Raw genomic sequence first — 10,992 nt, 5'->3', positions numbered from 1 at the left:
GTAACGTAACGTAAGTAACGTAGTANATAGAGAGAGAGAGAGAGAGANAGNANAGAGAGAGAGAGAGAGAGCACGACAAAATGCTCGGCATTTAAAATCGAATGTGTATGACAGGTACATCTATAGCAAACCTATTCAACTTTAGCTTCAGAGCCGAAACGCAAGGCCGTCGACGTAAAAATATTCAATACAATTTTGCATTGGTGACCTTGCGTTCCGGCTCCAGAGCTAAAGTTGAACAGATTTGATCTATAGTAATGAATTGGCTCTGTGCTCACCATATCCGGATCTTTTACAGTCATGTCCAGATGCGGCAATGGCGTGCCGTCCTGCACATTTTCCGGGATCTCGATGTTGTACTCGCGCCGATTAAACGTGGGCGGCTCGTCATTGACGTCCTTAATCGTCACGGTCGCCTCGGCCATCGATACCGTCAATTTGTCGTTCCCGGGTATACCATCGATCAGTTCGCGGGCCTTCACAATTAGCGTGAGCACTCCCGTCGAGTTCTCCAACGCTTCTCTGTCCAACGGCTTTGCCGTCCTCAGCTCGCCCGTGTCATCGTCCAGCAAGAAATAATCAAATGGATCTGTGGGAAAGACAGACGTTCGACATTCGTGACATAAAAGTTTTTTATTGTCGCACATAAAAACTCGTGTCATTATAATTAATTCTGTAATCTTATCGAGTCGTTTTACCCGAAATCATGAATCTTACGAAATTCTGTGTTTTGTGTATCTGAAGCTTTCTACCAATGAAAATTAGATTTATTATACTACTACACTAAGTACAAACAGATTCGTATATCTAATCGTAAGGTAATATGATCTTCTCGCTGTTTGTAAATAGTTTCACAATTCGACAAATAATACCATCTTACAGGCTGTGACTTTTGTTAATTGCTTAGTTTGTCTGTCATCAATGAAGCCAAATGCAGAATGTAGTGATCTAATATTTCAAAAATTATTGCTGTCTATTACTATCAAGTGATGTTATTAATTTCCACAGTTTATATTATTGTAATTCTTTATTTACACTTTATGACATCGTATTTAGTTTATATGTTCGTTTTATTTATAATTAAAGAAAGAAAACTCTTTGTAAGATAAAGATTCAATATGGCTTATTAATTTAGACTGACAATAAATGTATACATATCGATTGTAATGCTTTCTTTTGGTACTTTTGATATTTTAGACTATGGATTTTAATTCACCTGTTAAACAGTTTAACGGAAAGTTAAGTCGATAAGTAGGTAAGTCAATTATTTTATTAAGAAAATAATTTGTTGTGCTTTTTATATGTCAATAAATATATCATTAAAAAAGTTATAAAATTATAAAAGTAACATTATAAATCCATTTCTCTAACATTTTTTTTATAAAAAATAGGTAAACATATAACATGTGTACCCAATATGACCTAAATATCACTTTTTCTTAACTTTCACAAAATGTTTTCCCTTAAGAATCTGAGCACCAGTTTTCAATTTTGAATTCAGCAAAAAATTACAAAAAAAAAGCGCAAAGCTTAGATAAGCTATATTAGGTGCGGTTGCCTTATATTTGTTTAACATCTAATTTATTTTTATATTATAATAAATTATCTTTCTTTAATTCACGTAGAATTAAATTGATCTTAGATTTGAAAGTTCGGCTTTAATTCGGATGGGAATACGAATTTGTATTTGTATGATTTAGATAAAAAGAGAAAAAAAATTGAATACTTACTAGTGACTAATTCATAGATCATCTTTCGAGGCATGCCTCTGTCACCATCTCGGGCCTTTACGGTCATCACGAGGGTCCCGATAGGATCGTCCTCACGCACCACGCCTGTTAAGGAATCCAAGAATTCTGGCGGACTATTCTGAATGTCCGCCACCTTGATCTCAACGCCGGTGGTACCATTGTTCAGGCCATCCTGCAGATAAAATTCGCACGATCAATGATTGCGACTGTTCCTTTTTGAAGGATTCAGACGCACGCAAGTCAATTCGCATTCACAATGTATAATTCAAATCTCCATATTCTTAACTTTTAGAACACATAATTGGATTATTCATGTTTTGTACATTTCATTTCTTCAAAAAAATTATGAACAGCAAATAATTAGTTATAGCATATATTAGTTATATAACTTTTTTAAATAGCCTTATAAATATTTTCTAAAGATTAAAGTAAAATCATTTAATGATTTTTATATACTTGTTAAAGGAATAAAAATTAATCTGGGACCGTCCATTTCGAAACTGAAACGTTCAAAGGCAACAGATCGACGGTTTGCACAATTGTTTGTATTAATGATTAATATTTTATCGCGCGTTCTAATGAGGGAAAAGTAAATCCTTCGAAATAAAAAGATATAAAATTTTTAACTAGACTTTTATCGCAATGGTTTATTTCGCACAGTGACAGTCGCTACAGTCGTAATTTACACGTCCGTTCGTTTCGCCGCTGTAATTATGCGCACTATCGCAAACGAGACAGTCTTCTTGCATAGTAAAACGGACGGCACTTCGGTCGCTTCCGGAGAGAACGCGTAATTAAAATCAATCTCTGCAGCTCTCACACTGAAAGAGCTCGTTCGCTTTTCACCGTTCACGAGCACACCAAGTGTCGCAACTAACCGCAATTATCTCTTTATCTCGCACACGTGAACGCGCGAGGATGACGTTCCGCGTTAAAGCGCGCGCGACGTTGATTAATTAATCCTCCACGCCCCTCGAGAATCTCCAATTATTGAGAAAAAATCCGACAACGTCGGCAATTTAGAGCTGTAAGAACATTTTGGTGATTTTTGATTCGACCAGTTTTTAATTCCAGAACGCCATTTATTGCGGGGGTTGAATGACCGGGAGAATCTGTTCTCCAAGATCGTAATATAACACTTTTCATTTGGATTACAAGCACGGTTGCCATCTCTCCGGTTTTCGGCTGGAGAATAACTTTTTTTATCAAATCTCCGACAGAAAAAAATCTCCGTTTAATCGCTCAAAATTTAATTTTATTTTTTAGTGTTTTTTTTTTAATACACGTTGATTTTTTCCGGTTTTTGGAAAAATATGTTTCCAGGAAGCCGGAAAACTTTCAAATATGAAAGTTTCAATTTCAGCAATTTCAGTATTACTACACTGAAAGAAAAGTGTTTGATATTTATGACTATTATAATTGGTAAAATAATTATAATCAGGGGAAGTCCTATGATGAAAGTTTATTTATAATATTGATAATAATAACCATATATGATAGTTTTCTAAAACATGATAAAATTGTATTATAAATTGTAATTTCAAATATTAATATATATGGTACAAAAATATCAAAATATAAAAATAGACAAATAGACAATCGCAATTATAGTAAATATAAAAATTTTTTTTCTATTTATGTGATAGTAATAACAAAAATGAAAAATTATTATTAAGAAAAAAAAATAAAGATTTTCAAACAGTGACTATTATTAATAGTACAATTGACTGCATATGATTAAAATAAATATTATAAATTGTATAGTAGCTTCAAAAAGAAACTACAAATTATAGTAAATACAACCATTTTTTTCTCTCAGTACAATTATATCTCCGACATGATAATTATAATAGCAGATCTCCAGCAGAAGAGCCTCAGTAGAACACTAGTTGAAAGATAATCGTAATTACAAGGCATGTTCGATAAGTATTGCATAAGGATATTAAATTCAAACAGAAAATATAAGAAGAAAGATTCTTTATCTGCTATTCAGTCGCTACAGTCATCGATGATTCATATATATTTTTTTTCTTTTATTATTTCCCTACGTGTCTGACGCAAAGATTGCGGTGCAACGCGTCGACGATGAGAGACGAGACTCGCATTTAACGCTAAATGTGCGATGAGAAAACGTGCCATTACATTGCTCGTGCGCTTTCGTACGGCGGGCAAATATTTACTGTTTTTCTTCAATTTCGCGTTATATTCCTCAGATATTGCGGCGAAAGGAAAATACCGCAAAATCGATGTACGGGTGGGAAAACCGCATCGATCATACGAGCACGTTCGCAATGTAAAATCTAAATGAGCTCAATGTTTGCCGCTTTGCGGCACGAGATACGTTTTTGCTCATGAAAACGCATAGTAAAAAAGATTGCTTTTTTTTTAGTTGGAATGGGGCGAATTTAGACTTTTTCTATGTTTGGTAGCTGGCGAGCTTAGACCTTTTTCTATGTTTACGATGTATTATAGTTTAATGTATTGGAACGACGTCGATGGGAATCAAAGGATAACCGAGGTAACTGAAGTTTCCGATTTCCGGATACCAAGTCCATCGCCATCTGCCTTTTATCTGTAAACTCTTTGAAGTCACGTAAATTCGATAGTGTTCTTCACGCTCACCGGGAGCTCACGGAGTTCATTTTAAATAATATGAAGGCCTTTTTTCGTGAAAGAAAGCACTTCCAATCGGCTTTAGAGCTCGTACTGCATAAGTATGAAAAAAGGAATTCAGATTAAAAGAGAGTTACGTTTAATATGTAACAGATACAATTTATCAAAGTGAGATTACTGCGAACAAAGCTACTGATATAGAAATGTTGTTTAAACGTCATCATAGACGAATTATCGAGAAACGTTCAACCGTTAATTAACGCTGCTGCGAGAATCGCTCGTTTCGGTCCTGAATGGGGATGGTTGGTGTTCAAGTCAAACTAGCCGACAACAGATACACGCAAGTCCGCCCGACGCACGTCCGGTACGTCATTCTCGCATCCTCGTTAGTTTGCAAATTCGTATCCCGAATTCTCCCGCAATCTCGGTGTTACGGTTGCACATCTCCCAGGACCGTGCAAAGAGGAGTGCACAATATGCATTAGCGAGCCTCCTCCAGTGCTAAGGAACTCCAAAGTTTTATTTGTTGCAATAATTTAAAAGGAAAGTTCATTTTATTCTTATTGTTAAAACATTTAATGTATTTAAATCTCTCATATCTTATCGATTCAATTTACATCTATTACATTGATCGAAAGAATATGATGCTCATGTATGATTATTAACTCGATTTCTCTCCTTATTTGTCTTTCTCTTCTTGTGAGAACGTTCATGTCCATATTATCTTTGCAATTAAATCTTATCGTGAGTTTTGCAATCCGTCGAATATTTGTTGCTTACCTTGTCTATATTACATAACTTAAATATATCACAGAAAAAATAGATTGGATGGTTTAGCAAAGCTATAGTAAGTTCAATATCTAATTAAAAAGATTTGATGATTCAACAAAGAAATTATATTTATAAACAATTATCAGTATGCTAATTCAGCCAATTCTTTGCTACAATGAAAATTGCTAATATAACAATAGAAAATTCATATCTTTGCTGTATTAACAAATTTGTGCTGTGCAGTATTATAACAACGATGATTACCGGCAACCGCTAATTTTATTCAGCTGTACTTTACTGCTTTAATATAGAAAACCGACTGTCCGTACATTGCGGATTCATTATTAAATCAGTGAAATTTTCAGTTATTTTAACAAATCTTTTTTTCTTTTATTTATTTTATTGTTTCTATTGTTTCTATCTAAATTAATTTCTATTTAATTTAATTTGTACATGCAAATAATATTCATTTACATTTCATTTAAACTTCATAAAAGTAGCAAATAATTTAAATTAAATAAAATCTTTATATGTAAAATTTAATGTGAAATTATAAATCGGTGATGCAATTTTTTTATCTAACCTGGCTTTTATATGTATATCTATTTAATTTTCTATAATGGAGGTACATAATTAGTAATTTGTGATCCGCTATAATTTTAATTAGACTGTTATATTTTTCTTGTTATATTTTTTAAATTCTTCAAAACTTTTTTAATACAAATTTTACGAATAGGTAGGAATCTATCTTTATTTTGCACGACTTTACTAGGGTCCTATAAAACCCTTTGCACGACTCTGATATCGGATATCTGATGCGTTTGCGAGAAACGGACCGGCATTTGGCTTTCCTTCGTAGTGTGCATAATTAGAATCAATCCACAAATTGAGAGAGAGTTGTGGGAAGGGGGAAAGGAGGAAGGAAGGGAGAGAGAGAGAGAGAGAGAGAGAGAGAGAGAGAGAGAGACTCACGCTCGCTCGCAGCAGTAGTTGATAGAAAGGCCTCTCCCGGTAGTCGAGGGGTTGCCGCAACACCAGGGCGCCCACATACGTGTTCTGGCTTCTCTCGACGTTAACGATGCCGAACTTCTCGCAGGCATCCAGAAACTGCAACAAAAGTTGATCGTGAGGATGAGTTGTCGTGACAAGTATGGTTGATCGTATTCGTGATTTTAATGACGCGTAGAACCGCGCGCACGAGATATCTCAGCAAGATATTCACGATTTTTAGCGTTAATTAATTTATCACATTGAACATTCATTTAACTTAGGACATCTTGTTATTTCGTTGGATCTCTTATGAAACACTCTACATGAATATTTTATTAAATTCATGCAGAGCTTTTTTAATCGATATGCACATTGGTGTGTCGCAAAGAGTCTTCAAGTGTGCCGCAAAAAATTTTAGAGAAAGTAAAAAGAAGAAAAAATATTTATTTTTTAAGTATGCAAGTAAAAAAGTAAGATACGAAGTAAAAAAATTTCTTAAAAATTGTGAAAAAATTATTTAAATTATATTGTGTTTAAATTATATTGAATTTATATATTCTGATTTTACTTAAAACGATATTGCTTCTATAAAATCTTCTCTAGAAAATGAAAAATCTAATATTAAAATAAAATAAAAAAATCTAATAAAAAAGAATTAAAAAGTCCATAAGAGCTTACGCGCATTTATTGATAAATAAATTTCATTTATTCATTTCATTTATTCTAAATTAATTCGCTTTCAACCGATATTTTCAGTCCTTCTCAATGCAAAAAAAATATAAGTATAATTAACTAATAGTACATATTCTAAATTGTAAACTATAATTGTATTAAATATACAGAATAGAAGAATCATCTTGTCACGAATTAAAACCTAATAACAAAGGTCAAAGATCATTTTGTTATCGCAATTAGGGCAAGAAATTAATAATGTCCGAGGGATTGATCACTGAGGTAATTTTTGTACAAAAACTAGGTAATTCAGCGGCAATCCAAACGAAATTTTGGATAATTTTGGATAATTTTTGGTAAATCTAATAATCTTTAGGTCTTAACAATTTTATGACTCTATTAATATGCAGAGTGTTAACCTTCTTTAACTATTTTTCAATCTGATAGAAAACTAATTATAAAACAATTTAAAAACATTAAAAAAAAGTTTTCGTTACGTTAAGACTTTAATAATGTTTAACATACATATAACAGTTTTCAGACATTTATTTCGCAAATGTCCTTTTTATTTATATTTAACTTGATTAGTCAAAAAATTTTTAATTTAACACTAACTTGTGATATCGTTTAATAAAGAGCCTGTGTTACTATTATATTAATGTTTTTTTAAATATTTTTATTTTATAAAATATCTAATATTTATATTCAATTGGATATTGTTTTGTTAGTATTAAAAAGTTTCAAATGTTACAAGTAATCGAACTTGTTAGGGTAACTCCGGCAATACGCCGCGCTGGGATTTACGCCGCAGAAATCAGAAAAAATAGAAGGAGTGGAGGTAATTTTCCCGCAACTATTCTGTTACCTTTACATATCTTTATGTTATATTATTTATTGTGTTATGATTTCAGCTTCTTACTGTTAATATTAATGAAATTATTGTGAATTGAATCGATTTGTCACTGTGTTAAGTAGTGCTATCATCAAATTATAATCTACATAAAATAATTATAGGACATGCAAAAGACTTAGTAGTTATTTCGTGATACATGAGTGTAGAGGAATAATAAAACATGTTGTATAACAAAATACAAGTACTTTGCTCTTGTATTTTTTGTTTAGTTTGTTGTCTTGTATATCCCACCTGTTTCGGATATATGGCATTTTTAACAGGCGAGATTTATGCATACAAAGCATACAAAGTGCGCAGATTGAATTCAGTGCACTAAATATAATAAACGCATTATATGAAATATGTCATAACACTTGTAATACGTCTGGGAAGATTGTAATTATTATTTATTACTTCATATACATATTTATCATTCCTTAATAAAACTTTATGAATGCATTTTATAAGTTATTGTATCATTTTACGTCTTATTTATATGCATTATTTATAAATTTTTTATAAATCATACATACCCCTCCCCCCTCCCCCTATGAGTCATGTATTTCACCCCTATAAGATCTATAAAAGGGATATACAAATGGGATAAAAATGCAAGAATTTAAAAAAATTCATTTTTTTAAATGAAATATAATATTTCGGTTTTCTAATATTTTTTTATAATAGTAAACAGTACAAAATTATTTTTACTGATATAAATCGTTTACTTTAAACATAGTAAATACTTAAGTTTTGATAGGTGCGGCGTATATACCGGAATTACCCTACTATATACATATTCTGTTTGCGAAATTTTTATATTTTTGTGTTCCTGTATGCAATAAATATTTGTTTTGTAAAATTGTTTTGTTTTTCTTAAACAGTGAAAATCTAAAATTGATATTCTCGAAGATACTTATTATAGTGATCTATAACGATATTCTAGAGTGATTTAAAGAAATAATATTTTATGTATTCGTAGGTAATCTTAGATGAGGAAAATAAATTTGGAAAAATCTTGGATAATATCAGTAAATATAACATAATTTTAGATACTCTAAGGTAATCTTGGGTAATATGAATATTTGAGATAGTATTAGGATCTTAACTCATTAACATGCAGAAAGATAATATTTTTTGCTTGATTTCAAAATAATTTTTAACATATTAAAATATAAAATATTTCAACGAAACTTGGTATTCTAAGGATCGCTCTTTACGATTTATGGCGTCGTCAGAATTTCATTTCAACCACATGGAAATTAAATATGGTGATCAGAACAAAAAAAATGACGAAAAAATTTCTGTCGATATTTTTTAATGATTGTTTTGAACTGATAACAATTTTTCTAATTTTTGATAATTACATCATCAGTGGTCAAAACAATTGTACTTTAAGATCTTACGGTGAAATTTTTGAAATCCATTATGGCTGATCAAAATAGTGGCCGAAATGATAAAATCTTAAAAATTTGTTTTTTCGTACTTCATCAAATTTAAGTTATGTCCAACTTGTTAAATGTATACAACCACAAATCTATGATTTTGAAGTTTATATCTTTTACATTTACCGCTTTCAAAATGGCGAATTCAATGTGGCGAACTATAAACTCGGAAAAACGTTAATTTTTGTATCTTTTTTTATTTTGTACACCGTTTGAATACATCAATCTTTGTTAGAGTGTTAGGAGTGCGGGAAAATTTAGAATCATTCCAAAGATGGCGAATCTAACATGGTGACCCAGCAACTTCCAAAATTCAATCTTTTTTTATTATTCCAAACTTATAAAACTAAAAACTGTTTGATGTTGTTGTGTTTCATGTTGTTTCTTATAAGATTTGTATTTTTAATTCTTCTTTTTGCTTCATTTATGCCGCTTATCAAAACAACTTTTGCAAAAATATAATTGACAATCATAACAAAATTTGAATGTTCCAATAGTGCATTTTTCCATAAAATATTTTTTCTTTGTATTTTTGTAACTCGCTTCATATAAATTTGTACGCAACAATCTTCCTTTCTCTAAATAATGTTTTGCAATACTTACTGCAAATTTTTTAGTGTTAATTTTCTTCTCTTTATTAGTAGCTGCATTGAAAACAACATGCTGCATAAAACAATAGAGTTTACAATAAAAGATTTAATCAATCTCGTAAAAACTACCCATGTCCATTTCTTAAACCTAATACACGATGTTAAATTGTTACAATGCCTTCCATGTCTATAATAAATTTATGGGTGAAGTGAATCTTCCATGTCATTGTAACAATTTATGGACAGTGGAATGATTCCAAATTTTCACGCACACTCCTAACACTCTAATAATTCGAAGATTAATTTTCAAACGGTGTACAAAGTAAAAAAAGATACAAAAATTAACGTTTTTCCGAGTTTATAGTTCGCTTTATTAAATTCGTCATTTTGAAAGCGATGAATGTAAAAGATATAAACTTCCAAATTATAGATTTGTATAAATTTAACAAGTTGAACATAACTCAAATTTGATGAGTTGTACGAAAAAACAAATTTTCAAGATTTTCTCAATTCGGCCGCTTATTTTGGATCGGCCACGATGGATTTAAAAAATTTCATCGTTGGATCTTAAAGTTTAACTATTTTGACCATCGATGGTTGCCGAAAATTAGAAAAATTTTTATCGGTTCGAAAACAATCATTAAAAAAATGTCGATCATTTTTTCATCATTTTTTTTGTTTCGATCACCATTTATTTAATTTCCATGTGATCAAAATGAAATTCTAATGACGTCATCGTGAAGAGCGATTAAAACCTTAAAACCTTAGAATATCAAGTTTCGTTGAAATATTTCAGTTTTAGTATGTTAAAAATTATCTTGAAATCAAATTTCAAATTTGAATAAAAAAAAAATTTTGTCTTTCTGCGCATTAATGGATTAAGTAATCCGAAATAATTTCAAGATAATCCGTATCAAGGGTAATTTTTGTATACTATAATCGCTAGTGATCGCTTTGATCTTCGATCCAAGCCAAGATATTATACAACAATAGCCAGAGTAACTAATGTATAATACCAGTCATTCTCAAAATAAAAAATAAAAATTTTAGAATTTTACTTTTTATTTCTGAATGACGTGTTAGCGGCATCTGACAAAAGATCAGTGCTAAGCACCGAAGCATATAAATCTAATGATGTACTTCGAAAAATAAAAGCTCATTATAATTATTATTATATATATTTAATATTAGAATTATGCAAAACTGTAATTCAATTAATTACAAATTACAATTATAATGTAAATATAATTCTTAATTCAATTAGTAATTAT

General features: G+C 30.9%; 1 protein-coding gene across 1 annotated transcript in view; it reads right to left on the bottom strand.

Annotated features, from left to right (window-relative positions):
- Nucleotides 1–10,992, bottom strand: part of LOC105626985 (cadherin-87A-like) — a 65,602-nt gene that overhangs the window by 9,655 nt on the left and 44,955 nt on the right. Inside the window, exons 4-6 of the mRNA XM_012208269.1 lie at nt 6,108–6,242; nt 1,731–1,923; nt 279–589 (exon numbers count right to left, since the gene is read on the bottom strand). Coding sequence (XP_012063659.1) covers nt 279–589; nt 1,731–1,923; nt 6,108–6,242 — 639 coding nt within the window. The remainder of the gene's footprint in view (nt 1–278; nt 590–1,730; nt 1,924–6,107; nt 6,243–10,992) is intronic.

The sequence above is a fragment of the Atta cephalotes genome, assembly GCF_000143395.1.
Source record: "Atta cephalotes unplaced genomic scaffold scaffold00007, whole genome shotgun sequence".
Taxonomy (NCBI): Eukaryota; Metazoa; Arthropoda; class Insecta; order Hymenoptera; family Formicidae; genus Atta; species Atta cephalotes.
The sequence above is the reverse complement of the archived record's forward strand: the minus strand, read 5'-3'. Positions and strand labels throughout refer to the sequence as shown.